Source organism: Pisolithus orientalis, assembly GCF_024613125.1.
Source record: "Pisolithus orientalis strain OTSU chromosome Unknown F5J12scaffold_3, whole genome shotgun sequence".
Classification (NCBI taxonomy): Eukaryota; Fungi; Basidiomycota; class Agaricomycetes; order Boletales; family Pisolithaceae; genus Pisolithus; species Pisolithus orientalis.
This window is the reverse complement of record NW_026260784.1, coordinates 768,874-794,087: the sequence shown is the minus strand read 5'-3', so window position 1 is coordinate 794,087 and position 25,214 is coordinate 768,874. Positions and strand designations below refer to the sequence as shown.

The 25,214-nt window shown below is 49.6% G+C and overlaps 11 protein-coding genes across 11 annotated transcripts; 5 read left to right on the top strand and 6 right to left on the bottom strand.

Moving 5' to 3' along the window:
- Positions 1-64: 64 nt before the first annotated feature.
- On the top strand, positions 65-1,664 carry F5J12DRAFT_299795 (uncharacterized protein). Its single transcript, XM_051738799.1, has 5 exons — positions 65-313; positions 369-810; positions 860-867; positions 925-983; positions 1,035-1,664. The coding sequence occupies exons 1-5, from the start codon at positions 286-288 to the stop codon at positions 1,356-1,358; spliced, it is 861 nt and encodes a 286-aa protein (XP_051604180.1). The 5' UTR covers positions 65-285; the 3' UTR covers positions 1,359-1,664.
- F5J12DRAFT_918791 (uncharacterized protein) lies at positions 1,485-4,588 on the bottom strand (the record flags this gene model as incomplete). Its single annotated transcript, XM_051749231.1, has 17 exons — positions 1,485-1,664; positions 1,715-2,016; positions 2,073-2,242; positions 2,298-2,383; positions 2,442-2,564; positions 2,624-2,763; positions 2,812-2,978; positions 3,028-3,171; positions 3,222-3,277; positions 3,332-3,398; positions 3,451-3,529; positions 3,577-3,935; positions 3,988-4,067; positions 4,115-4,179; positions 4,229-4,315; positions 4,361-4,430; positions 4,481-4,588. 17 exons carry the CDS (start codon positions 4,586-4,588, stop codon positions 1,488-1,490), a joined length of 2,280 nt encoding a protein of 759 aa, XP_051604179.1.
- A 73-nt stretch (positions 4,589-4,661) lies between these two features.
- On the top strand, positions 4,662-6,288 carry F5J12DRAFT_801583 (uncharacterized protein). The gene is made up of 5 exons (XM_051744375.1): positions 4,662-4,800; positions 4,829-5,058; positions 5,086-5,103; positions 5,174-5,239; positions 5,286-6,288. The coding sequence occupies exons 1-5, from the start codon at positions 4,765-4,767 to the stop codon at positions 6,157-6,159; spliced, it is 1,224 nt and encodes a 407-aa protein (XP_051604178.1). The 5' UTR covers positions 4,662-4,764; the 3' UTR covers positions 6,160-6,288.
- F5J12DRAFT_910146 (uncharacterized protein) lies at positions 6,234-6,831 on the bottom strand (the record flags this gene model as incomplete). The annotated part of the gene is made up of 2 exons (XM_051749018.1): positions 6,552-6,831; positions 6,234-6,499 (listed from the first exon to the last, which is right to left on the bottom strand). The coding sequence occupies exons 1-2, from the start codon at positions 6,814-6,816 to the stop codon at positions 6,234-6,236; spliced, it is 531 nt and encodes a 176-aa protein (XP_051604177.1). The 5' UTR covers positions 6,817-6,831.
- Positions 6,832-6,992: 161 nt separating this feature from the next.
- Positions 6,993-10,344, top strand: F5J12DRAFT_299731 (ribonucleotide reductase). Its single transcript, XM_051738798.1, has 11 exons — positions 6,993-7,006; positions 7,059-7,146; positions 7,194-7,255; positions 7,302-7,359; positions 7,413-7,554; positions 7,602-7,722; positions 7,768-8,109; positions 8,167-8,403; positions 8,452-8,675; positions 8,722-9,346; positions 9,399-10,344. Exons 2-11 carry the CDS (start codon positions 7,090-7,092, stop codon positions 10,111-10,113), a joined length of 2,583 nt encoding a protein of 860 aa, XP_051604176.1. The 5' UTR covers positions 6,993-7,006; positions 7,059-7,089; the 3' UTR covers positions 10,114-10,344.
- A 157-nt stretch (positions 10,345-10,501) lies between these two features.
- Positions 10,502-11,556, bottom strand: F5J12DRAFT_903046 (uncharacterized protein; the record flags this gene model as incomplete). The annotated part of the gene is made up of 7 exons (XM_051748355.1): positions 10,502-10,563; positions 10,620-10,773; positions 10,830-10,845; positions 10,913-10,979; positions 11,035-11,186; positions 11,246-11,343; positions 11,401-11,556. 7 exons carry the CDS (start codon positions 11,554-11,556, stop codon positions 10,502-10,504), a joined length of 705 nt encoding a protein of 234 aa, XP_051604175.1.
- Positions 11,557-11,731: 175 nt separating this feature from the next.
- On the top strand, positions 11,732-15,223 carry F5J12DRAFT_801567 (transport protein Avl9-domain-containing protein). The gene is made up of 16 exons (XM_051744374.1): positions 11,732-12,302; positions 12,352-12,450; positions 12,504-12,574; positions 12,620-12,736; positions 12,786-12,827; positions 12,878-12,969; positions 13,019-13,028; positions 13,079-13,148; positions 13,194-13,263; positions 13,309-13,451; positions 13,519-13,644; positions 13,696-13,841; positions 13,907-13,940; positions 13,997-14,090; positions 14,157-14,277; positions 14,334-15,223. Exons 1-16 carry the CDS (start codon positions 11,775-11,777, stop codon positions 15,022-15,024), a joined length of 2,454 nt encoding a protein of 817 aa, XP_051604174.1. The 5' UTR covers positions 11,732-11,774; the 3' UTR covers positions 15,025-15,223.
- A 1,001-nt stretch (positions 15,224-16,224) lies between these two features.
- Positions 16,225-17,908, top strand: F5J12DRAFT_299612 (kinase-like domain-containing protein). The gene is made up of 5 exons (XM_051738797.1): positions 16,225-16,768; positions 16,829-17,105; positions 17,161-17,285; positions 17,336-17,737; positions 17,786-17,908. The coding sequence occupies exons 1-5, from the start codon at positions 16,322-16,324 to the stop codon at positions 17,852-17,854; spliced, it is 1,320 nt and encodes a 439-aa protein (XP_051604173.1). The 5' UTR covers positions 16,225-16,321; the 3' UTR covers positions 17,855-17,908.
- A 208-nt stretch (positions 17,909-18,116) lies between these two features.
- Positions 18,117-19,004, bottom strand: F5J12DRAFT_801549 (uncharacterized protein). The gene is made up of 2 exons (XM_051744373.1): positions 18,287-19,004; positions 18,117-18,227 (listed from the first exon to the last, which is right to left on the bottom strand). Exon 1 carries the CDS (start codon positions 18,576-18,578, stop codon positions 18,309-18,311), a length of 270 nt encoding a protein of 89 aa, XP_051604172.1. The 5' UTR covers positions 18,579-19,004; the 3' UTR covers positions 18,117-18,227; positions 18,287-18,308.
- Positions 19,005-19,381: 377 nt separating this feature from the next.
- Positions 19,382-21,293, bottom strand: F5J12DRAFT_779698 (uncharacterized protein; the record flags this gene model as incomplete). Its single annotated transcript, XM_051742408.1, has 12 exons — positions 19,382-19,426; positions 19,562-19,758; positions 19,781-19,928; positions 19,950-19,978; positions 20,032-20,276; positions 20,322-20,425; positions 20,450-20,626; positions 20,684-20,736; positions 20,794-20,873; positions 20,925-21,040; positions 21,076-21,157; positions 21,181-21,293. 12 exons carry the CDS (start codon positions 21,291-21,293, stop codon positions 19,382-19,384), a joined length of 1,389 nt encoding a protein of 462 aa, XP_051604171.1.
- A 1,422-nt stretch (positions 21,294-22,715) lies between these two features.
- Positions 22,716-24,629, bottom strand: F5J12DRAFT_903043 (uncharacterized protein; the record flags this gene model as incomplete). Its single annotated transcript, XM_051748354.1, has 10 exons — positions 22,716-22,848; positions 22,903-23,311; positions 23,365-23,602; positions 23,655-23,757; positions 23,813-23,958; positions 24,016-24,068; positions 24,130-24,209; positions 24,261-24,346; positions 24,412-24,483; positions 24,540-24,629. The coding sequence occupies 10 exons, from the start codon at positions 24,627-24,629 to the stop codon at positions 22,716-22,718; spliced, it is 1,410 nt and encodes a 469-aa protein (XP_051604170.1).
- Positions 24,630-25,214: the final 585 nt, after the last annotated feature.

The following is a 25,214-nucleotide window of genomic DNA, read 5'->3' as shown; positions in this document are numbered from 1 at the left end:
TGCGTTTGAGTTCGATACTAAAAGGAGTCGAAGACCGGATGATCGTTACGTAATACACGCTGCACGGCACTAAAGCACTGCTAGTGACTACACGCCGACTCCGAGTTCTCATCGTTTCTAACGTCCCTGCATTGTTTTTACGGCGTCATGGGATAATGACTATGCCAGGTGACCGAAGTGGTTCCGACTCTCCGAGTATAAATATATCTGTACGGAACTGGTGTGGTCTTCTACAATAACAGCACCCCCCAGCACTCGAATTCCTGCTAGGTTGACCAATTGAAAATGTCATCTGTTCCAAAAGTCTGGTTTAGTATGTCCACCCAATACTAACGTTCGGTTTGGTTATTGGCTCAATGAATTGCCAGTCACTGGTAGTTCATCCGGCTTTGGCCTGGCCTCTACCGAACTAGTTCTTCAAAGAGGCGACAAGGTCGTCGCCACTTTGCGAAAACCCACCGTTTTGGCCGACTTGGTTTCAAAGTACCCAGATACGCTTTTATTGCTCAAACTAGACGTTACACAGCCAGAGGAAGTCAAATTAACCTTCGCAACTGCCCGCGAGAGGTTCGGTCGCATCGATGTTGTTTTGAGCAATGCAGGGTATGGCATCGTCTCGGAGATCGAGGGAACCAGCGAGAAGAACGCGCGTGGCCTGTTCGAAACGAACTTTTGGGGAGCATCATACGTCTGTAGAGAGGCTGTCAGGTTTTTCCGTGAAGAGAATCAACCTGTAGGTGGCAGATTGATACAGGTCTCGTCAGTGTCTGGTGTTGCATCGAACCCTGGATCGGCATGGTATTGTGCATCGTACGTACCATACATTATAATTAGCCAAATGATTAACGCCCAATCACAGGAAGTTCGGTGGGTTACGTGTCCTCGATTTTTAGGCGTTGGAACTGGACATAGTACATCTAATAGCTATCGAAGCATTGGCGGAGGCTCTCGTGGTCGAAGTCTCTCCTAATTGGAATATCAAGGTGCACCTACTTCGGATACGTGAAATGGAGTACGACTGACTCTGGATACAGGTGACCATCGTGGAACCTGGACCATTCCGTACCAACTGTCCTACCACGAATATGGTCATTGAGCCCATCCATCCGGCGTATAGCGATCCCGCACTACCTTCTATGCGAACCCGAAACATGGTGTCGAACCCCAATACAACGTTTACTGGGGATGCAACCAAGTTTGCAGAGGCCATTTACAAACTAGTTTACTTGGAAGATCCTCCTTTGAGGCTACCCCTCCACCACTTTGCTGTGGAAGCCGTCAGGAGAAAAGGCCGTCATTTGATTGACACCGCGGATACATGGGCCTCTTGGTCTGAAGATATGTATGTGAAGGAGTGAAAAAGGTTGTAGACATCACCGATTTGAAGCTTGTCAATGCAAAGTGCAAAGTGCATAGTCCATTCCTTAGAATTGTGTACCGTATGAGGATCGCAAAATTATTACAACATTCCCCTCGAAAGCATCCTTTCATTTACCAAGTTTCCACAATCCATCTTTAACAGTCACAAGGCCCTCCCTCTTTGCAGCTTCCATGAAGCTCCCTAACTGTTCGATGGTTCGGTCATAACCACGGGCTAGCTTCAGCATGGCTTGTATGCGGTCCAATCCAAGCGGTCCTAGGTTAGTGAGCATGCCTTCGATGAACTATAGCAAGAATGTGAGTGAAAATACCAGAACTCCTTGAGTCAACTCACCTTCCAATATACCCTCATTTGTTCGGCCTGTTGTTGCTGTACGCTTATCACGGGAGGCAAATCTTCCCCTCCGACAGCTGGGATAACATGTCGCGAACATAACAAGTAAATACAGAGACTGGTCATACCTAATTTCGGGGGAGCGACTTCTGTACCATCTTCTGCCACAGAGAGCAGACGGAAGACATTCTCGCTATCTTCCTTGAGGAGCCGCATATCAACCCAGGTGCCAAGCGCCTTCAAGGCTGCACTGCGCGTCACCGTGCCTACGCGCTCAATGAGTTCGTCTACTGTCCACGTATCTGATAATATCCAGTCTGTGAGCTTGGACTCAAGCGAGTCACAGGATTGAACACACCCTTTTCAGAAAAAAGTTCAATGAACGCAGCCTCCAATGGCGGTACATCCGCTTCGACGGTTCGATCGTCTAGCTCGAGTTCTAATTGGATTCTACCAAGATGAGGATGCCAACGAATAACTTTGTCTGGTTTAAAGGCCGAGAACTCCTTAGCGTATTGCTCCTGCAAGCTAAGCATATCCATGGTCAACAGCGAGCGAGCGGGCAACCTTTCTCGTAACATACTCGTGGAACTGGCCAGGCATGACCATGTCACTGGCTTCCAATGCCGGCCAAAAGTGACGAGAGATGATAGTCGGATGCATGACACTCTGGGGTCAGAGATGCTTAACAGCCAAAGTAATCCTAGATCATAAATATCCTACTCACGGGTTTCTGTGACTGAACATGCTGGTCTATCCTTCGGGAATCTGTCATATCCCGAAGCATGACCTCACACACTTGTAATGCAGGTTCGCCAAACCGTATCTTCAAAATTTCGACGTTGCGCCGCTGTCATTGCAACAACAATTGACGTGTTGGAGGGCTATGCAATACTGTTTCCGGCTCACCTCTCGATCAAGATTCCCGTCTTTCAGAGCGAGCAAGCGTTGTGCCAGCAATACTTGCAGCTCTTTAATGAAGAGGTCTTTCGAGTCGTAGATGCTGACCAGTGTGCTTATTATATCGCTCGTCTTGTTCGCGCGGAAATCTTTCAGAAATCGTTAGGTCGAACCGATCATATACAATACATGCTTACCGGGTCCAGCATCAACGGGTTCTGGGGTCCACTCGGGATCTGCATAGTTCTCCGCCTCGGGTTGTTGTAGGGGATGAATGGGCTCATTGTCATCGATCAGTGAGTCGCCGCTCTCACCGTCACCAACCAAGCTGGCAACAATACATCGAATGGTATCGGGCCGCTCGCTTGATTTCCGTTGGCTTACTGACAGCACGGACGCAATCACGAACGCACCGAAGATATCGTCGTATGGGATCTGCCACCTTAAATAAGAGCACTCCGGGAGGATCTACGATTCGCAAACATTTGATCGTTGACACGTATTGCAGTAGAATGTCTTTCGTATCTGCACCAGGGTGGAGAAGTCGCATTCGATTTCTAAGGAAAGTGTGGGCGAGCAGTAAAAGCATTCGATCCAAGCTACCCACGCTCGTCTGAGAGACTGCACTAATTCTGCACGCTGGTCTACGCGTTGCAGGCACTCCTAAAACATAAAGTAATCACAAGAAAAACCGAAGATTGAGAAGAATCAACTAACTTTCAAGTCATGAAGCGCTGGTACAGAATCTGGGAAATCCACGATGATATCAAATATTTCCTTGGTACTGTTGCGAACCCTCAGATAGCGCTACGGGGAACAGTTGCTAATATCCGTACCGCAGATCGCAAAGCGTTTTGTGCATGTGAAAGTCAAACCTGGATCCAACACCTTGCATCATGGTTTTGGCTTCCTCAGCTGTGCCAAGTTAGCTGGAGAATAATAACCTCGAAAATTCATAATACCGTTCGTTGCGCCCCTCGCAAAGGGCCAAATCATCCATGGCACTATTTTTTCGAGCATCCACGAACGCAGTTTGGGAAGCATGGGTTCAGACCATGCCCCTGCACACGTTTCATGTACGTGAGATTCGACATATTCGTACCCCACACTGGTTATGAGCGTTTCGTAGCGTTCAATTAAGCTCAATGTGTCAAAGGCGAGCCACAGTGCGCTATCACGTTGATCAGAGGATTGGGACACGGTGCCAAGAAGCGTTGCAGCAACGAGCGACTTGATGCCCTTTGCGAATGACGCAGGAAGGATGGAAAATAAGTGTGTTTGGAAGGCCAAGGTGTAGGCAGAGATAATAGTTTGTCCCAACCTGTTGAAGATTTCATTATAGACCGGGGAAAGATAACGAAGGGAAGGCTTGCTCTGCTGGTGGTTTCCACGCATTGTACCACTCAACCAGGCGAAAGATGAGGGCTCGTACCATTTCAGGATCAGAGTTTCCCTGATACAGCATGAAAACTCCGCGCAGCACCTGCAGAGATTGCTTACTGAGTAAAGATTCATGTGGGACTCTACTTCACGCGCGATCAAGTGCTGGCTTTTATGCAAGTCCTCTAGGATGATATGTAGGATCATAAGCAGCGTATCTATCCGGCACCTTACCGAGAAAGATTTCCATCATGACAGGCAAACGCCTGCACTTGTTGATGGTGTCAAAAGCCATCCTGACCCGGCGCATAGTCTGGTAACCTAAGTAAAGTCAAAAGAGACCACGGCCATGATACCTTTGCGCACCGTATTGGCGCCTCGACTTGAGGTCGTTCAAGTCGCAAGGTTTCAAGAATTCAGTTGCCAAGGTCCATGCCTATGAGCGTTGACTCAGTTCCACTGCGTGACGCCCCCGAGAACACGCACATCGCTGAAGGCCATGAGACCCGATATTCCTGGTTCCGAGCGGTTGAGACGCGCGAATGAGTCCTGCCATTTTGCAGCTACTTGCGCTCGGACGGCGCTAGACACCATCACGGCGAGCTCGCTGTGCAGTAATTTGACAGAACAAGTATAATATTCAAGATGGTGGCGCGTGTGTGGTCACCAGATCCACCGAGGGCGCCACTCATCCTACATATGCGCTGATCGGCTCAACTGCAGTACTGCTCGGTTGCCTGGCAGGTCACCATCACTGCTAAGATTGTTGAATGGACGCCGTGCCATTCATCCCAACGCAAGACGATGTTCCGGCATCTCCAACCTCTGACGTAGGTCATCGCAACCAAATCCTCACCATCAAGGAAGCGTTTTCGTCGTCGTAGCTCGAGCTCCATCACCATGGATCAGCCTCTCCCTTCGCAGGCTACTTCTTGTCCGGATAGCAGCAGCGAGCCACGCAGAGATGATAAGTACTACTTCTGTGATGGAAGCTGCATATTACAGGTCGGGAACACCCTTTTCAATGTGAGGAGATCCGCTGTTCCGTGCAGGCCAAGTGCTCAGTAGCCGTTCTTGCAGGTGCATCGAAGTATCCTGTCTCAAGATTCGTCCTCATTCTTCACACTCTTCACCCTTCCTCAAGGTGACATTCCTGAAGAGGGGACTTCCGACTGAGAGACCGATCATCCTCCAGGGTGACACCCCAGACGAATTCCGCAACTTCTTGTGGTCCCTTTATGCCTTGTGAGACACGCTTCCCCGCCTTTCGCAGTCCCTTACCCTTTGACAGGCCACACGAAATTACGATGGTCCGGTCCTCCCAAATCGACCTCAACCGTCTCATAGACGTCGCAAAAGTAGCGAGCAAATACTCCTTCAGATCAACAGAGTCTTGGGCTCTTGATGCCATCCAGAAGTATATCGAAAGACAACCATCCCCCTTATTCAACCCCATTTCTCCGAGCACTTCCTTCTCGTTCAACTCAACGGTATTTGCACCACCCGACAGCAAGGCCCAAATATCGCGTCTCCTCCGGTTAGCTGAAACATGCGGTCATCAGAAACTTCTCGAAACGATGGTGTCTCTACTTCGTCAGCACATGTCGACGTCCTTGCACTATTCCTATCTGGCTATGACCCTAGCCGATGAACTTGACTTGCGGGAGCTCCGCGGCCTGGCATACATGGAAGTTTTGCAGCGTGCTGTCTTTATCTCTGTTCACGGAGACGGCAGGGCTGAGGCGGAGGGGGAAATACAAGAGACTCCCGATGGGCTCGAACGCCTCGTCGTCAGTCCCATACAGCAGCATCGTCTTCTGTCTGGACATTATCGTCTTTGCAGGGTATGGGAAAAGCTGCGAGCCGTACCCCTACCGTTTGACCACTCGTCATCGTGCGGAAGCAACTGGACTCAGCACTCCTGCATGCAAAACTGGATAGACTTTTGGAAAGAGAAGACAAGGGCAGACGGGCTCCTTTCTCTCGACAGCGCAAATGTCCTTGGGAGATTGACATTCATCTTGAAGGAGTTTGAGAAGTGGGGATCAGTCTCTTACATGCATCCAGACTGCAAAGTTGTGGCGAAGCGTACTATCCACGAGAAGATCAGGAGCATTCAGGAGTCGTTGCCCGATTATTTTTATGAAGGAGGAGAATATTTGTAACAAATTGCCTATGTTGTTGTTCTTTCGCTTGTTATTATCTTCCTTTACATAGTGTAGTAGTTCCTCCTGATAGATTAAACCCTTTGCTTCCCCTTCATTGCGACTTCGTGGCTCAGAGTCATGTCAAAGTCATCGTGTTTTTTGTTCCATGGTCCATCGGAAACCTGAGGATTGGTGCCATGCGTGGGCATCATGCTACGCATCAACGCATCAATGTCGTTGTCCGAAGGTCCTTCTAATCCGACTTTAGAGCCGCTCATGATCAAGTGCTGGAAAACGGCATCCTCTTCCAACTGCCGGACCCGCGACCGCAGGCCAGTTAGAATGTTCTGAACCAGTACTGCGAAGAGAAAGCGTTGAGATTAGTCTACATTCATAAACAACCAACTGACATTTCTCCTCTGGAGAGTCTGGAGGGGGCCGCGGGTCTATTAACACTGGGCGTAACTTTTCTTCTTCCTCGATCTTTAGGTCGTCGAGGTGCAATTTAGCCAACCATGTCTGTTCAAACTCCTCCTTGCTCAACTCTACGTCTGACTGAGACGTCTGATCTGGCTCATAAACTGTCCCTACAGAACTAGCCGGCGACGGAGGTCGGATGACAGGGGGTGCATATGCCGGATCGCTCGCGTGGATGAGCTGAGCGTGATTTGGCATGGCTGCAAAACAACACGACCACAAAACGCGGTGTGACGTGTGTGACTTCGTTGATTGGCGCGTTTGTGACATGTCACGCGTCCATTAGTCAGAAACACGCCACTTAAAAATCTCGCGTTCGCGTGCCCCACTCCCTCCTTAGTACTCTCATACTGTAGTCTCATCGGCATGGCGTACGTTTTCAAGAGAGGTCAGTATCCGTTCTTTCTAAGATCTCAACGACTGTCTTATCTTCTATCCAGATGGGTAAGGATCTTTTTCTGGACGCGTCTCATGCGTGTTCATGGCCATCGATATCACAGGCGGAAGGAGAAAGTGCAGTTCGACAAGGTACTCCATGTCTAGTCACTTGCAATTACATCATCTCACTCGCGTAGATTACTGCTAGAATCAACAAGCTTTGTTACGGGCTTGACTCCGATTATGTCGATCCCATCGAGTAAGTTCTCTTCCCACACACAGAGGATGAGCTTGACGTCCCGTAGGGTTGCTAAGAAAGTGATCGCTGGCGTATATCACGGCGTCACCACCGTCGAGTTAGATGTACGCCATTCTTGTCGACATCTTACAGCAGTCTCACAACTTTACTCCCTCAGAACCTTGCTGCTGAAACCGCAGCCTGTCTAACGACGAAACACCCTGATTATGCCGTGCTTGCCGCGCGTATCGCCATTTCTAATCTCCATAAGGAGACAAAAAAGAATTTCTCTGCAGTGATGAAAGATCTCTATGAATACGGTCAGTTAAACCGTGGTGGTATTACGCTATTGTTAATCTCGGTGCAGTAAACCCAAAAACTAACAGTCCAGCCGGTTTGATATCGGACACGACATACGGTGTTATTAAACAACATGCCAATCTTCTTGATTCAGCCATCATCTATGACCGCGACTTCAACTACAACTAGTAAGTTAGATGTAGTCAGGTGCGAGCAAGTACTGATGTCTGTAGCTTCGGTTTCAAGACCCTCGAGAGGTCATATCTCCTTCGCCTAAATGGTCGTGTTGCCGAGCGACCACAGCACATGATCATGCGTGTTGCAGTTGGGATTCATGGCGAAGATATCGAACGCGTTCTTGAGACTTACAACTTGATGTCCGAGCGTTACTTTACCCACGCATCTCCTACACTTTTTAACGCAGGCACCCCTCGCCCACAGCTCAGTTCATGCTTCCTTGTCTGTATGAAAGAGGACTCCATCGAAGGTATATATGACACTCTGAAGAACTGTGCCATGATTAGCAAGACTGCTGGTGGTATCGGATTGAGCATTAATTGTATTCGAGCAACTGGGTAAGAGGAAATGAGGTCGTGCTTCGTATGCTGGCTAATCCTTTGCTATCCACCCAGGACCTACATTGCTGGCACTAATGGCTACTCGAATGGCATCGTTCCAATGCTACGTGCCTATGATGCCACGGCACGCTATGTTGACCAGGGAGGTAACAAGCGCCCGGGTGCTTTTGCCATATACCTTGAACCATGGCACAACGATGTATTTGATTTTATCGATCTGCGAAAGAACCATGGAAAGGAGGAAGCCCGTGCTCGAGATCTCTTCTATGCTCTCTGGATTCCTGATCTATTGTGCGTTACTCGATCCGGTTCTTTTGCAATCCTCTGACACAACGCCAGCATGAAGCGCGTGGAGGCTAACGGAGATTGGTCATTGTTCTGTCCTCATGAGGCACCAGGCCTACATGAGTGCTGGGGCGAAGAGTTCGAGGCATTATATGAGAAGTACGAAAGGGAGGGTCGCGCGCGACGTGCCATTCCTGCACAGAAGTTGTGGTATGCAATCTTAGAAGCGCAAGTTGAAACAGGCGGTCCTTTCATGGTCTATAAGGACGCCGCCAACAGTATGTCATTATACCAGACTTTCCATCACCGGCTGACCTTGCCTAGGAAAATCCAACCAGAAAAACCTTGGAACCATCAAGTCGTCCAATCTCTGCACTGAAATCATCGAATACTCTTCACCGGACGAGATCGCTGTCTGCAACCTCGCATCTCTAGCACTGCCAACATTCATTTCGAGTGGTAAATACGATTTCCAAAAGCTTCACGACGTGACCAAGGTCGTCACCCGTAATCTCAACCGTATCATTGACACCAACTACTATCCCGTTCCCGAGGCTCGTAGATCTAACATGCGACACCGTCCGATTGGTATTGGTGTGCAGGGTCTTGCGGATGCTTTCATGATCCTGCGCCTGCCGTTTGACTCGCCTGAAGCGAGGGAACTTAACCTCCAGATCTTCGAGACGATCTATCACGGTGCTCTTGAGGCAAGCTGTGAATTGTCCGTCCAGGAGGGCACGTACGAGACGTACCGTGGCAGTCCTGCAGACCAAGGAATTCTTCAGTTCGATATGTGGGGTGTTGCGCCCACCGACCTTTGGGACTGGTCATCCCTCAAGGAGAAGATTGCTCAGTGTGGATTGAGGAATTCTCTGCTCCTTGCACCCATGCCTACTGCCTCGACCAGTCAGATTCTTGGCTTTAATGAATGCTTCGAGCCCTACACAAGGTAAGCAAGCGAATTATCTGGTGGTAGGTTAGAGTTGATGATTCGCTTTCAGCAACATTTACACTCGTCGCGTGTTGGCTGGTGAATTCCAGGTTGTCTGCCCGTGGCTTTTGAGGGACCTCGTTGAACGTGGTTTATGGAACGATGAGATGAAGAACATGATCATTGCCCACAACGGTTCCGTAGCCAACATCCCTACTATCCCTGACGACATCAAGGCCATTTACAAAACTGTCTGGGAAATCAGCCAGAAGAAAATCATCGATATGGCGGCTGACAGAGGCGCATTCATCTGCCAGAGTCAGAGTCTCAACATCCACTTGCAGGCACCCACGATGGGCCAGTTGACGAGCATGCACTTCTATGGCTGGAAAAAGGGTCTTAAGACTGGCATGTACTACCTCCGCACCCGCCCTGCTGCGCAAGCGATCCAGTTTACTGTCGACCAAAGTATTTTGAAGGTCGCAAGGACTCAAGATGCTGACAGCAGGAGCCGATCTGCTGCCGCGTCTTCTACACCTGCACCTGTTCGTCCCTCAGCTCTCGCACCAGTGCAGCCACCCGCCGCAGCGCCGTCTTCGAGTGAGAATGGCGCCGCGTCGAGCTCATCGTCTACTGCGCCTTCCGCGTCTAGTTCGAATAGCAACGGGGAGGTTGACCCGGAATATGCTGCAGCTCTGCAGCGTCAGAAGGATCGTGAGCTTGCAGAGGGCCAGCTTATGTGCTCATTGGAGAACAAGGAGGCTTGCCTGATGTGCTCGGGCTGAAGGATCTGTGAAACAACGCCTTCAAAATGTCTGTTATGTATATGCTCCATTTTTTGTGTTGTAGCTGTCTCATGATACCAGCGCGTCCCTGTCTGTCCCCATGCCTTGTAGTACCATGCATCTGTTGTTGTATGTCCACAGAATGAATTGAATCATAATATTTACCTACATGGTCTCCAGAACCAGTAGTTGTCGAGCTAGGTGATCAAGGTATACAGAAACTGTTTGGGAAGGTATACAGAGGCCTGCGGTCAATTAATGGCACACCTGGAATACATACCATCCCTACAACCATCTCCGAGGGAGTAGCATACTTGATACGTCTACAGTGTCTTGACGAAGAAGAAAATACATACATACAAAATAGCGGTGGTCGGAACTGTCTATATCAGAGACGGTGGATCGTAAGAATGGCGATACGACCGTCTTGAGCGATGGCGTGATTTATGCCTGGGCAGACGGATGAGAGATCTGCTAAACATCACAGCAACACAGGTGGCGCTGACCTCTGTAACCGGGCTCAAGCAAGCCTTCACGCCATTCAACGTCGGCCCGCCACCATATGTTACCCCAGTAGCTGCCAGTGATAGCGTTCTCTACCAACATATCACGACCGATGTTGTACCCGTCTGGAACGATCATATGGTTTTTGGTAGAGTCCTAGGAACTGGAAGGTAAATAAGGATGTAACGGAAGGAAGTTATGCCAAGAGAGACCTTCTCCTTTGATACGCTGCCCGAAGAAAAAAGAAATGACATGAAAATCACGAGAAACGTGGACAATTGATGTAGAAGCTTACGCGAGGAACCATGCGCCAGTGTTCGCCAACGTCCCGTTCTGCTTCCAAGCACGGAAATGGTTTCCCCCTTAAAAGCGGCCCCTTATACGGGACATAACATGGATGCCAGGATAGGAGCTCACCAATCAGGCTCTCCCAACAGGTACCCCATCTCGGGAAGTAATGTTGGCGGGCTAGGATATGTTCCGACTTCTTTCCATCACCATCGCCGAGGTCGGCCTTATGGACATGACCATAGTGCAAACCGAGACACTCCTCGGAGAACCCGATGGATCTTTTCCGAAGGAAAGTCAACCCGAGACGGATGATTTGGAAGTGCTAGCTAAGACATACTTATAATAGAGACGGAAGCCAGCGTCTGTAAGAACGAATGGGTCTGACTGATTCGATATAATGACGTTGAGTGGTTCGCCATATCTCGGTGTCGTGAACTACAACCAAGGACCACGTTCTCATAGCAGTATCGCAGGAGTGGAGACGGTACTCACGTCGATGAATTGTCCTCCCAAGGTCCGTGGATCAGCCCAGCCAAGTTCCTCCGCTGGCGCCTTTACGGAGGCAGGGAATACGAGTGGCCGTTGGCCCAAAGGAGTGGCCGGTGCCAGAGAAAGGAGGCTGGCAAGGCAAAGGAGGTTCTTGAGCATGGGCAGCGAGGAGGGAATCGAAGGGAATCGTGTTGGAGCGCTCCGCTCTGTGAAAAATCCCGTCAACAGCACTGCAATGTCGTGGGCCTGGCATGTCCGTCTCTTAATCAGGACCACTCGGGGTTAGATAGTGACCCGGTCACGTGCACCCCATCACTACGCGCCTGCCTGGATGAGTTTTCAATTGGGACCGTTGCAGCAACAACAAGACGGGTGGAATGTCAACGACAGACAGACTTGATGCCGCAGGTGGCTACACAGATGTTGACTTGAACGACGAACGGCGTCGTGAAGACAGCGACCGCGATGCCGAGACTGCTTCCCAGCACTCGGTGCCGCTCGACTCGGCTCACGCTTCGCCTCTCCGTGCACTCAACACACCTCTGCGTACACAAGAGTTCTTCGCTCGGAGGGACTCCCAGGGAGATTCAATTGAGATCGACTTCAACTCAGAACCAGATGACGTGAGCGATTCCAAGAGTGAGCTCGATACACATCGCAAGAGCTCTTCGGTCGCTTCCCAGACTCAGTCTGCGGCCATTCCACCGCTACAGACAAACGAAGAAAAACCTCGCCCTGCGTCCATAACCTATCCACCCACACCCTCCTCCGGTATTACCGATTCGGACTCATTCGCCTCTGCCGCTTCGTCCTATTCGAAGAAAGCAAGGCCTGAATCCATGCTGCTCCAACCCCCTGAGGGACCATTGATTCTCGGGATCGCTCTAATAGATTTCAACCATCTGGTAAGTGTACATCCGTATACGACATGTTCGTAGCCTATACTCCGCGCAGGTCGGTCCGCGAATCGAATTTAGCCAAGGCGATATCTTCGAGGACGATGAAATTGCCAAAATGCTTCCATTTCTGGCGCTTCCGGATGGTGCTCATTTGGTACATCTTTTTTGATGAGTCGAATGAATCACCATCCTTACTTCTGTGTGCAGTCGATGGAGGACTACTCGTACTTCCACCTTGTTCCGAGTGCGCCAAATCCCAGCACGATATTTGGTATATCGTGAGTCATTAGGCGTAAAGCCTGGCGAGAATTAAACCTTCATAGGTGCAACCGCCAAATAGCTACTTCTGCTCTGCTCGTCAAGGACGTTGACGTAACGCGTTCTATCGTACAAAAGGCGGTCGTCGTTTTGGCAAGCAAACCGGTATTTGGTCCAATACGGTGGGTGTTGATGCCAACCTGATACTTTTCCATCACTAACTAGAGGTAGAGATCGGCTGGGAGTTGTTACCAGGGCACTCTTTCAACAACGGTATGTTTCCACCCGTGTCCTCTATTGGTCGCACTACTTACCTGTTTCAGAGATTTCTCGGATACGAAAATTCTGATCGAGTTTGGAAATTCTTTGGAGGTGTCGTTGCGGACTCAACTTACAGAGAGCGGTCTTTACATTGGTCAGTTAGGAGTCATTCCACAGACATGTCCATACTGATGGCGCGGTAGGCACGGGTTTGTGAGTGACATTCGTATGCTCGGCGTTCTTTAGGCTGCACAGATCGGCAGGAGAGCGCTCGTTCATACCTTCCGACAAAAGACGCTCGTAATGCTGAAGGCTCTCATTCTTCAAAAGAAGGCTCGTTTTCCGCTGTTATGTGACATTAAAGTTAACATTATCCAGATCATGTTCTTCGGCCACCCAGTCGAAAGGCTTTGCACCTACCAGTATTCTTTAATTTCCCTCATACCAAGTGAGTAACACGCGAATTGTGGAAGGATAATCTAATTTTTCATAGGTCTTCTCCAGACGCTTGATGATTGTGGTTCCCCACCTCTGGCAGCCCGAGCGCCCTCGCTATCCCGTCCGAACTCACTCAAAACATCTGACCGTAAGAGTATGCTGACTTACATGGGTTTGCCATTAGATCTATTTGGGAAGGTGACCCACAGTTGCTTTTACAAAAACAACGATGTTATCACTCATTCGATTATTGTTTTATTTTTAGGATGCTTTTTTTCAACCCTATTTACCCCTTCAACAACTCGATCTTCTAAAAGATTCTCAAAGTTGGTTATGCGGAAGCACGAATACTATTGTCACACAACAAAAGGAAATCGATTTGCTCATCAACGTTTGTCCTTGGTGCATGGATTCATAATCTTTAATCATGCTCGTCTCACAGACAGAGACTGCTACTCTTGAATTCCGCAATCCCCGCGTCGAGCGGCTGGTTGCACTTACACCAGCCGACCGTAAGTGGATGGATGAAATAGTCCGGGATGTCAACGATGCTTGGGACGATGCGGAGCCCACGAAGCATACTTTGTGGTATGTTATGCGATCCTTCTCACCTGTGGTTCGACTACAGGTCGCTGATACGAAGTTCCACCTAGCTTCAAGGGGAGTGATGATTATCTTAGAGCCAAGGTATAAAATGGACTCGCTCAGGGAATGCCAAGACTGCACTACTTATGGTTTCTTAGTTTGAAGAATACGTGTCTGCAGCATTGGCTTGTGTACGATATCGGGAATTCCTTCTGAAGGGGAAAGGAAGTAATGTTATCATTGCCGGAACAGGTGAGCTTTCAGATACGAAGGCACACTATCTTGAGCAGGCTAATATGAAGGTTTTTTTTCCGGAAGGGGATGTCAATTCTTTTGAGGACTTCAACGCTGTCTGGTTGTCAGAGTTTACGAAGACCAATGCATACGAGGTATGGGATCGAGCAACAGACCCAATGTTATTCGACATCGTAGAACCACGGTTGGTCCTGGTTCCTCTTACACTGCATTTTGATGTGCTTACCTTTCATATGCAAGACATCCTTGTAACGAGAGACCATCGGTAGTGGCTGACTTGGGATTGAGGCTCTCCGAAGGTATCCAAGACCTCAAACTGGAGCAACAACTTGCTCCAACCCGTGAAGCTATCTCAAAAACATTCACCGCGAGCTCGACCAATTTCTTTAAAGCTGTCGAAGGTGTTCGCGGCCGCTTGCAACAGCGTATCGTCAGTTCGACGTCCGTAGCCTCAGACCTTTCTTCTTCAGGGTCACAAAACACCCCTGTCGAGATTTCAAAGTCCGAGGCTGACATGACGCAATTGCCAGATACGAACAAGAAAGACGCGGAGGTAAGGAGTCAGACGTCAAGGGATTCCGTCGCAAGCGTCTCTTCGAGCTCTGTGGTGCAAGCGGCAGCAGAAACAAAGGCTGTGCTGAGCTCCTGGGGGGCTGGGATACACTCACTATGGACGAATAGGTCATCGCGGTTCTCAATGGCCCGCTCGAGCGTCGTGAGCACCGCGTCGCGGGAATCAGTGGCCTCCCCCACAACCCCTTCGCCCCCTATTCCTGGTACTACGCGCGGAGCAACGTCACCGGCATCACCGGTACAGCAACGCTCAACGGTGGGCACTGTTCCAGAGTTATCAGAGCACGATGTGGGACAATCCGAGGATCATCCGGATCATGACAGTGGACTTAGCGAGCCAACAGGGTTGGCGCTATGATCGACGATTGGTGGTGTAGGGTATTTTTTGGCTTCCCCTCTGCACATGTTACACTACCACACACATATGTACTTGGCCTGCGTACCACTAACGCTGGTGTACTCTGGCGTAGGTCAAGTCCCACAACTCACATGCACTTACCGTATCATGCACTGTCGGACTTAGTTGTTTGGTTATACTACTTACCTTGTGATGTGTATGGCAAGACATGCCCGAAGACCGCACTGCATCGGCGTCGAGGCGGCCTCTTGAGGCCTGAGAGTCCATATTGCACATGGGGGAGGTACAGCTGCCTCCCTGAAAGGTCAAGCCCAAAGAATCAGTAATACAATGACATGAAAGATACGCGTACAAATGCCGCATGCAAGATTGAGTAAGAACAGAGCAGACGATAACGTAGGATAATCAGTCCATGACCAGTTTACTCGCGACACGTAAGTACTCCACATGCGGCACAGGGTTAGATTGTACACACAACCTCTGAAGTTAGAGTTCCACGATGCATAGATGAGTATACGGGCCTGCCAAGTAAGTAGCGCCACGCAGGTATGCCTGCACGAATGATCATCATTCTGTTCGGCTCTCACCATCTGATGCAGTGCGTACACCCAAGTGATAGATGCCATCATTTCGAAACAGAACTTCACTAAGCACTGCACTGGGTAGCCTCGCGGCGTCAGCGGCAGTAGCGGCCAGTTTTGGCCTTCGCCGTTAGATAAATTACATTGCAGCGGGCACGTGCAGATATGTGCCGTAAGGACTCGTAAAGTTTGCTGTAGGTGGAGAATGCAGGATTTTGCTGTGCTGCATCGGTAAAAAAAATGCAGTCGCCCCGGACTCCCGACATTGAGGCAAGCGGGAAACTTGAAAAGTCTTTTGTCTTTTCCATGAGCCGTGCGTGCCTAGTAGTATCTATTTCAGTACTGAACGGCTGTATGTGGGGCAAAATTACCATAGTACGCGGCCCGTGCTGTATGTACTACTCAGGAACTTCTCCTTCTCCTACCTCCCAAGAGCAGCAGCTGAAACGCATGTAAATTTCAGACTGTTCAGTGGCTGGTACGGGAAGCGTTGCATCTTTGAATTTCAGGGTATCTCAAGTTGATGAAGGCCACCATATCAGCGACACGGTGAGTAGGACGTAGTAGCGTAGCAAAGTTTAACTAAGTGCAAGTGGACGACCTTCTTACATAAGACAGGACCTACGATTTCAGGTTCAGGCCTTTTCTCTCTGCGTCCCCTCGGTTGAGGTCTTCGTGGCGCGCATTTGCTGAGATCGATTGGACTGTAGTCTGCGATGGCAACAACGATGGCAACCCCAATCCGCAAGAAACGCAACTTCAAAGCTCTTCAGCTCGATGTTTCCTTGTCTGCGACGCCAAAGGACCCTGAGCCAGTTCCAACGAGAGTCGCACCACCGACGAAGGGCAAGAAACGTCCCCCACCCATGACATTGAATGCCCCCAAGCTTGGGCAGGTACCTGCTGCCAATGATGCCGACGGATGTGTATTGCCGGTTGCGAATAGCCTTCCATCTGCACCGGGCACTGGTTCTGCGTCCGCACGCAGAAACAACTATCATACAACCCTCTCGAACACACTTGCAAACCTGGACATGAACGCGGAAACGCGTTTTGACCTCCGCAACGAGGATCTCAAGGACTTGACGGAACTCGGACACGGTAATGGTGGGAGCGTCAAGAAGGTCGAACACATCCCCACTAAGACCATCATGGCCAAGAAGGCGAGTATCATCCGCCGTGCCACCGTCTCTGCTGACATTTGCTGTTTGGTATATCACTAGATCGTCCTTATTGACGCGAAACCATCCGTGCGCAAGCAAATCCTCCGTGAACTTCACATTATGCATGACTGCAACTCTCCATACATCATCTCGTTTTACGGCGCGTTCCTGTCCGACCCCAACATATGTATTTGCATGGAGTATATGGATAAAGGTTCCCTTGATGGAATCTACAAACGAATCGGGGCAATCGACTTGGATGTGGTTGGCAAAGTTGCATTGGCCGTGTTGGAGGGGTTAACCTACCTTTACGACGTTCACCGCATTATACACCGGGGTGCGTATCATCTTTTGCACCAATCCTGCTTCTCTTTGACGGGATATCAATCTAGATATCAAGCCTTCAAACATCTTGTGCAATTCGCAGGGCCAAATCAAGATCTGTGATTTTGGCGTTTCTGGAGAGCTCATCAATTCTATAGCAGATACGTTTGTGGGCACATCAACGTATATGAGTGTGCGCACCTCGTCACTTCATCTTCATTTTATCTCCTCACGTCTACACAGCCCGAGCGTATACAAGGCGCTCAATATACTGTCAAATCCGATGTCTGGTCACTGGGCATTTCTCTAATAGAGCTTGCATTGGGCCGTTTCCCCTTCTCCGAATCGGATCCAGACGACTCTGATTTGTCAGACTTGGAGGGAACGCTGTCACCGAACACGATTGGCATACCCATGAAGAAAGACAGAGATCAGACTGCGAAGAAGGACAAAAGGAAGAGCAAAGGTGTCAGCCTACAAGGTGGTGGCATGATGATGAGCATCCTCGAGTTGCTTCAGCATATCGTCAACGAACCTGCTCCTCGATTGACTCCTGAAGGGCGGTTCCCGAAGGAAGCGGAAGACTTTGTGGACAGTTGTCTATTGAAAGATCCCGACGCACGAAAAACACCGAAAGATCTTCTGGTATGTGACCATATATGTTCCCTACCACACCAACTGATATTTTGAAAGAAACATGCCTGGATAGAACAGGCACGGGCGTCGACCTTTGACTTGGAAGCTTGGGCAAGCACGTTCTGAGCCGGCCTCCCTATCTGTTGTACGGTCCCTTATTGACATCCATCTTCGATTACAGTAATTGATTCCCCATGTCACTTATTATTTGGTACTTGTCGCTGTTGCACGTCTTCATCCCATCCTGTCAGCCTTTTGTATTATAATGAGACCATGGAAACCTGGGTACAAACTCGCTGGTTGACGCCTTCCAAGCTTCCTGCTTGTTCTTGTGGCAGACGTCTACCGTGGACATTTGGAGGACACAACCAAGCCACTTGACACAAGCGTCGCTGCAAGTAAGTCATCTCCGCAAAACAAGACAGCTGAAGTCGTAGATTTGGCAGAAGTAGAAAAATAAGAATGAAACAATACAACTAAAGATAGACCCGTCGGTGTTCTTTTGGACATGGTTAGTGAAACATATGTCAAGCACACAGATTAAAGGATACCACCCACCTCAACCGCCTATCAAAGAGCCTCATGAGCTATAGCAGCACCAATACTCGTACGCCGTCTGGCCATTGATCGTGCAAGGTCTACGAGTCTCGAATTGTGGCGCGTCAGAGGGACATAGCTCCCCACAACCATTCCAAAACCCATCGCACCACACAGTTTTGGGCACTAATAGGTTACCTGCACTGCGCTCCACCGGCGCCGCTGCACTGTTCGTTATTACGGGGACTGCCAGAAGCGTTGCGGCGAGGGTTATCAGCGTGCGCAGCAGGGTCGCTTTCATCCTGAGTTTCATGCACGGGATCGTCCTGCTTGTCAGACTGCTCCTCTGGCACGGTCATATATTAGTATGCAATGATCTCACCTTTAAGCCTGCCAGGGATTTTGTGGGACCCCCAATGCTGTCAAGGCTGTTAATAAGTGACGTGTAGGAGACTAGGCTAACCAATGCGAGCGTCGCTAGGCGTTACCATGAGGGCGTACGGGGCTTATAAAACAAAGCATGCCATTTAAATTTGCCTAGCATGTGAAGATGGTCCCGCTAGTACGGATCTGGAGGTGGTTCTGTTGTCAATTCGTAAAGGAAGGATGAAGGGAAGCGACTTCTGAACGCCTTTTGAGATAACCCCTACCCTCACACTCCACCACACGTTGTGCCGGTGCGGAGGTGAGCTCATACCTCCAGCTCCAGCTCACCTGATTCGCGACCGTTACTATTTACAAGGTACTAACTCTGTATGTACATATGTAACCTAGTTCATCTGATCTCAGCATATTGCTCCGCGGCACCTAATCAGATATCGAATGCGGCGTCCTGTGTGTACTCATTCATGACCGATGATCACCCAATCATCAGGGAGACAGGGAATGGTGGAATCACGGTCACGACCAGTCAGCAACAGGTTTAAACCATGTATTCGCTTACTGATGATGGACGGCTCAAAAAACTCAGATGTGCATGCATTTACATCAGGATCTCCAATGACAAGCATATTTAATGTACAAATGTAAAACAGAACATAATCTTGCATAGTGAAGACTGTAAGGACGTAATAGAATTCGTGCAGATGAAAATAATCGTGCTCTACGTCGCGGTATTCAAACGTAGGTTTCGTCGTGATTGTGTGTGGCGCGTGGTTTGTACTTGAGTGGCGCATGGTCCATGCGCAATTACACAGTATGATGAAACATGGGTCGTTGGTGTTGTGGGATTATTCGGCCCTTGCCTAAATTGATGCTGGAGAACGATAACGATCAACTTCTCCCATGAAAACTGACCCAGGGAACCCACCTCCGTCTTTCGTGCCATTTGCCGCCGTGGTCTTGCCAAAGCCAGGGAATGATTTCGAGCAGCCACCAGGCCTTGGTGATCCGAAGTTGGTGAAACGAGGGTGCGATGGTATCCTTGAACTCTGGATCGGCCTCACCCGCCGGGAGAGACGGTCCCAGAGAATTGTCAGAGGTGGACGTCACGTCTTCCACGTCACCTTGTTTAACAAGCAGAGGCAACAGGTCCCGCCCCATTCTTTTCTACTTTCCCGGGCACAAGGCGAGGTGTGATACCGAGTTCTTTGAGACCCTCATCTTCAAACAGGACGCCACATTCGGAAGCAATGACTTGTTCGACCATCCATCGTAACGTAATCTAGGCTAGAGAGACTGTCACCTCATCCTCTACATTCCCACCCCCGATATCTGAGCACGCGATCATCAGTGATGTCAGCATTCGGATTCTCAGGCTTACGCACCGCAATGACACCCTGCGAACCAAACCTCTAGGACGTCCGTTTCTGATGGCGCAGGTTGCTCTGGGCCTGGTTCAGGTATCTCATTTTCCGCTGGGTTATTGCCTTCGGAGGAAGTACGATGTTTGCCGCGCAGGAGGTTGAACACTCGAGTGACTCCCAATGTAGCCTTTTGAGCTAAACTGGGCCTCTGATTCTTCAAGGATGGCTGATAGAGATTGGGTCTGAACTTGGCACGATGCTTTAGACTACATTAAGCCCAGTATTCGGAGGGCGATAGTGAGGAACCCTACCTCGTCAAGTGAGAGAGCGTGTCTGAAGGTAGTGGCGAAACGTGTTTGAATCCGTGAATGGCAGGCTTCGGCTCATAAGGATTCCAGTGCTCTGTACCGTGTCCCTGAGGAAAGGGGTTGATTCAGACGAGCGCAGATCCGATGTACAACGGCTCATACCACACGCCAACGAATTCGACATCGACTTCCTGGCAAAACTCCTCCTTGAATTTCTTGGCCAATGCAATGCCCTTCTTATCTTCTCGTTTGTAGTAATTGTACACAAACTTAACGGGTTGCAGGTTATCACGTGGGAGTAATCCAACCTTTCAGGGTAACGTGAATCAGAAACGAGCTACGATGCATTCGACTTGCATGCTTACTTTGGCTAACATCCCGCCGAGTGCTCGGGCCGTATAGGCACCGCGAGAAAACCCTGCGTAGGTCATGGTTTAACGGCACAGGGGTTGTTTTTGGAAGAGATCATCCTCACCGAACAAACATATCTTGTCCCCCGTGCGATAATTAGCCATCAAGAACTTGTATCCATCCATGACATGCCCGTCGAGATACCTGAGCACTCTGGTGCGTTTAACATTCATGATAATCACTATGTACACGTACCACGCAATGGCTTCGTCCATGATTTTTGCCCACCAGGAAATCAGCGGGGAAACGACCCCAGGCTCAAAGTAAGTTCCTATCCCCGGCTGCGAAGTGGAAAAGTGGAAATTGGACTCCTGCACCATGAGGTATAATTGCATCTTCCACTAACCTGATAGTAGCACCGCTGTTTGTCCATCGCATCCTTGCGAAGAAGACCAAATAGCTTGACCACATTCGTATTCTGGAATTCGCTCAGCAGTTGTGATCGACATACCGATCCCAGGAGAAATGGTTCACATTCGAATCAAACTGTCCTGCAGTACCGTCGAAGCATAAGATAAGCATTCGAGGCTCCGCTGCATCAGAGCATTGGTTGTCCACTTCCATGTTACCTCGCAAGTCCTGATGCCTTGGGTGTGTCTGGAGAAGTTCCCTGAATGGAACTCACCACAGTGGGGGTGAGTACACTCAAGACGGATCACGACAACGACAGAACGTGGACAGGCGTATGGGATTAAGCGATCAAGCGTATACGCTGATACAGGAGAATCAACAGAGAGAAAGAGGGAAAAGAAGAGATGACCCGTGCATACAGGCAGCACCAGTATATATCCCCCCAGGGTCCAAACAGCACAGCACAGCAGGAGGAATCGGAAAACCCAGACGAAGGCGAGATAGCGGTGTGTTAGTGATAAGCACACACTTACACTGAACAACCTCGATCCTGGTGATAAGCGATGTGAGGGAAATGGGGGGTATACGGGTGTCGTGTCTATCTTCCCAGCACTCTTTTGTAGTGGAGTCATCATATGAACGTGGCAGACCGACACTCACCACCTGCAAGGCTTGGAGTCCTTCACCGCCTGCAAAAATGTCCACATGGCTAAGGCTGTGGCGTAAAATTCTGTCCTGTTCGGAAAAAAGTCAAAGACCATGATAGATGTCAGAATCTGCGGATCTGAGCAATCATATATGGCATAGCTCTCCAGCAGTGTCTGGGGTGGAGAAACGCCGCTCCAAACACAAATGTATCTGCCGTCGAGCGCTTGCTTTGATGTAAGTCTGCTCAGCTAGCGTGTTGAAGATGCTTGCCATTTCTGGCCAACACTCAAGATCCGCCATGTACTTACTCAGAGGATTGTACTGTCGCCAAGCATTGCACTACGAAGAAAGACAAAGATCAGACCGCGAAAAAGGACAAAAGGAAGAGCAAAGGTGTCAGCCTACAAGGTGGTGGCATGATGATGAGCATCCTCGAGTTGCTTCAGCATATCGTCAACGAACCCGCTCCTCGATTGACTCCTGAGGGGCGGTTCCCGAAGGAAGCGGAAGACTTTGTTGACAATCGTCTATTGGAAGATCCCGACGCACGGAAAACACCGAAAGATCTTCTGTCACGGAACAGCTTTTGAGATAACCCCACCCTCATAAGTACTTCACCACACGTTATACCGGTGCCGAGTTGAGCTCATACCTCCAGCTCACCTGATTCGCGACCGCTACTGTTTACAAAGGTACTTACTACAGTCTGTGAGTAAATATGTAACCTAGTTCATGTGATCTCAGCATATTGCTCTGCGGCGCCTAATATGAGATATCTAGTGCGGCGTCCTGTGTGCACTCGTTCATGATCATGGACGGCTCAAAACGCTTAGATGTGAATGCATTTACATCAGGATCCCCAATGACAAGTACATTTAATGTACAGATGTAAAACAGAGCATAGTCTTGATACTCCAACAGTGAAGACTCCAAGAACGTAACAGAATTCGTACAGATGAAAAATAATCGTGCTTTACGTCGCGGTATTCAAACGTAGATTTCGTCGTTGTATATAGCGCGTGGTTTGTATTTGAGCGGCACGTAGTCCGTGCGCAACTTCACGGTATGATGAAACAAGGGTCGTTGGTATGGGATTATTCGGCCCTTGCCAAAATGGATACTGGAGAACGGTAACGATCAACTCTTCTCATGAAAACTGACCCAGGGAACCCACCTCCATCTCTCGTGCCATCTGCCGCTGTCGTCTTGCCAAGAGAAAGGCAAAGGAATGATTTCAAGCAGCCACCAGGCCTTGGTGATCTGCAATTCGTCAAACAAGGGTGCGATGGCATCCTTGAACTCTGGATCAGCCACACTCGTTGAGGGAGATGGTCCCACAAGACTGTCAGAGGAGGACGTCACGTCTTTCACGTCACTTTGTTTGACAGCGGACGCAATAGGTTCCGCCCCATTCTTTCCTGCTTTCCCGGGCATAGGGCGAGGTGGGATACCAAGCTCTTGGAGACCCTCATCTTCAAACAGGACACCACAGTCGGAAGCAATGACTTGTTCGACCATCCATCGTAACGTAATTTGGGCTAAAGAGACTTTTACATCATCCTCTACGTTCCCACCCCCGATATCTGAGCATGCTGGCATCAGTGACATCAGCATTCGGATTCCCAGGATTACAAACCGCTATGACACCCTGCGAACCAAACCTCTAGGACGTCCGTTTCTGGCAGCGCAGGCCGCTCTGGGCCTGGTTCAGATGTCCCGTTTTCCGCTGGGTTATCGCCTTCAGAGGACACATGATGTTTGCCACGCAGGAGGTTAAACACTCGAGTAACTCCCGATGTAGCCTTTTGAGCTAAACTGGGTTTCTGGTTCTTCATGGGTCGGTGATAGAGATTGGGTCTGAACTTGGCACGATGCTTTAGACTACATTAAGCCCAGTATTCGGAGGGCGATAGTGAGGAACCCTACCTCGTCAAGTGAGAGAGCGTGTCTGAAGGTAGTGGCGAACGTGTTTGAATCCGTGAATGGCAGGCTTCGGCTCATAAGGATTCCAGTGCTCTGTACCGTGTCCCTGAGGAAAGGGGTTGATTCAGACGAGCGCAGATCCGATGTGCAACGGCTCATACCACACGCCAACGAATTCGACATCGACTTCCTGGCAAAACTCCTCCTTGAATTTCTTGGCCAATGCAATGCCCTTCTTATCTTCTCGTTTGTAGTAATTGTACGCAAACGTAACGGATTGCAGGTTGTCACGTGGGAGTAATCCAACCTTTCAGGTCAACGTGAATTAGAAGCGAGCTACGATGCATTCGACTTGCATGCTTACTTTGGCCAACATCCCAGCGAGTGCTCGGGCCGTATAGGCACCACGAGAGAATCCTGCCGTAGGTCATGGTTTAACCACCGTCCAGGGGTTGTTTTCGGGAGAGATCATCCTCACCGAACAAACATATCTTGTCCCCCGTGCGATAATTAGCCATCAAGAACTTGTATCCATCCATGACATGCCCGTCGAGATACCTGAGCAGTCTGGTGCGTTTAACATTCATGATGATCACTATATACACGTACCACGCAATGGCTTCGTCCATGATTTTTGCCCACCAGGAAACCAGTGGGGAAACGACCCCAGGCTCAAAGTAAGTTCCTATCCCTGGCTGCGCAGTGGAAAAGTGGAAATTGGACTCCTGCACCATGAGGTATAATTGCATCTTCCACTAACCTGATAGTAGCACCGCTGTTTGTCCATCGCATCCTTGCGAAGAAGACCAAATAGCTTGACCACATTCGTATTCTGGCGTTCGCTTAGCAGCTGTGATCGAAATACCAATCCCAGGAGAGAGGGCTCACATTCGAATCAAACTGTCCTGCAGTACCGTCGAAGCATAAGATAAGCATTCGAGGCTCCGCTGCATCAGAGCATTGGTTGTCCACTTCCATGTTACCTCGCAAGTCCTGATGCCTTTGGAGTGTCTGGCTAAGTTCCCTGAATAACCTCGATCCTGGTGATAAGCGATATCGGGGAAATGGGGGGTATACGGGTATACGGGTGTCATGTCTATCTTCCCAGCACTCTTTTGTAGTGTAGCCACCACAGGAACGTGGCAGACCAACAGTTACCACCCTGCAAGGCTTGCAGTCCTTCACCCCCTGCCAAAATGTCCACATGGCTAAGGCTGTGGCGTAAAATTCTGTCCTGTCGGGAAAAAGTCAAAGATCATGGTAGATGTGAGAGTCTGCAGATCTGAGCAATTATATATGGCATAGCTCTCCAGTGTCTGGGGTGTAGAAACGCCGGTCCAAACACAAATGTGTCTGCCGTCGAGCGCTTGCTTTGATGTAAGTCTGCTCAACTAGTGTGTTGAAGACACTTGCCATTTCTGGCCAGCACTCAAGATCCGCCATGTACTTACGAGGACTGTACTGTTGCCAAGCATTGCAAACACTGGTAGTCTGCCTGAGCCAAGACCTGCCGGGGCTGATGGGTTCTTATAACAAGGATACAAATCTGCAAGGACTGTGATG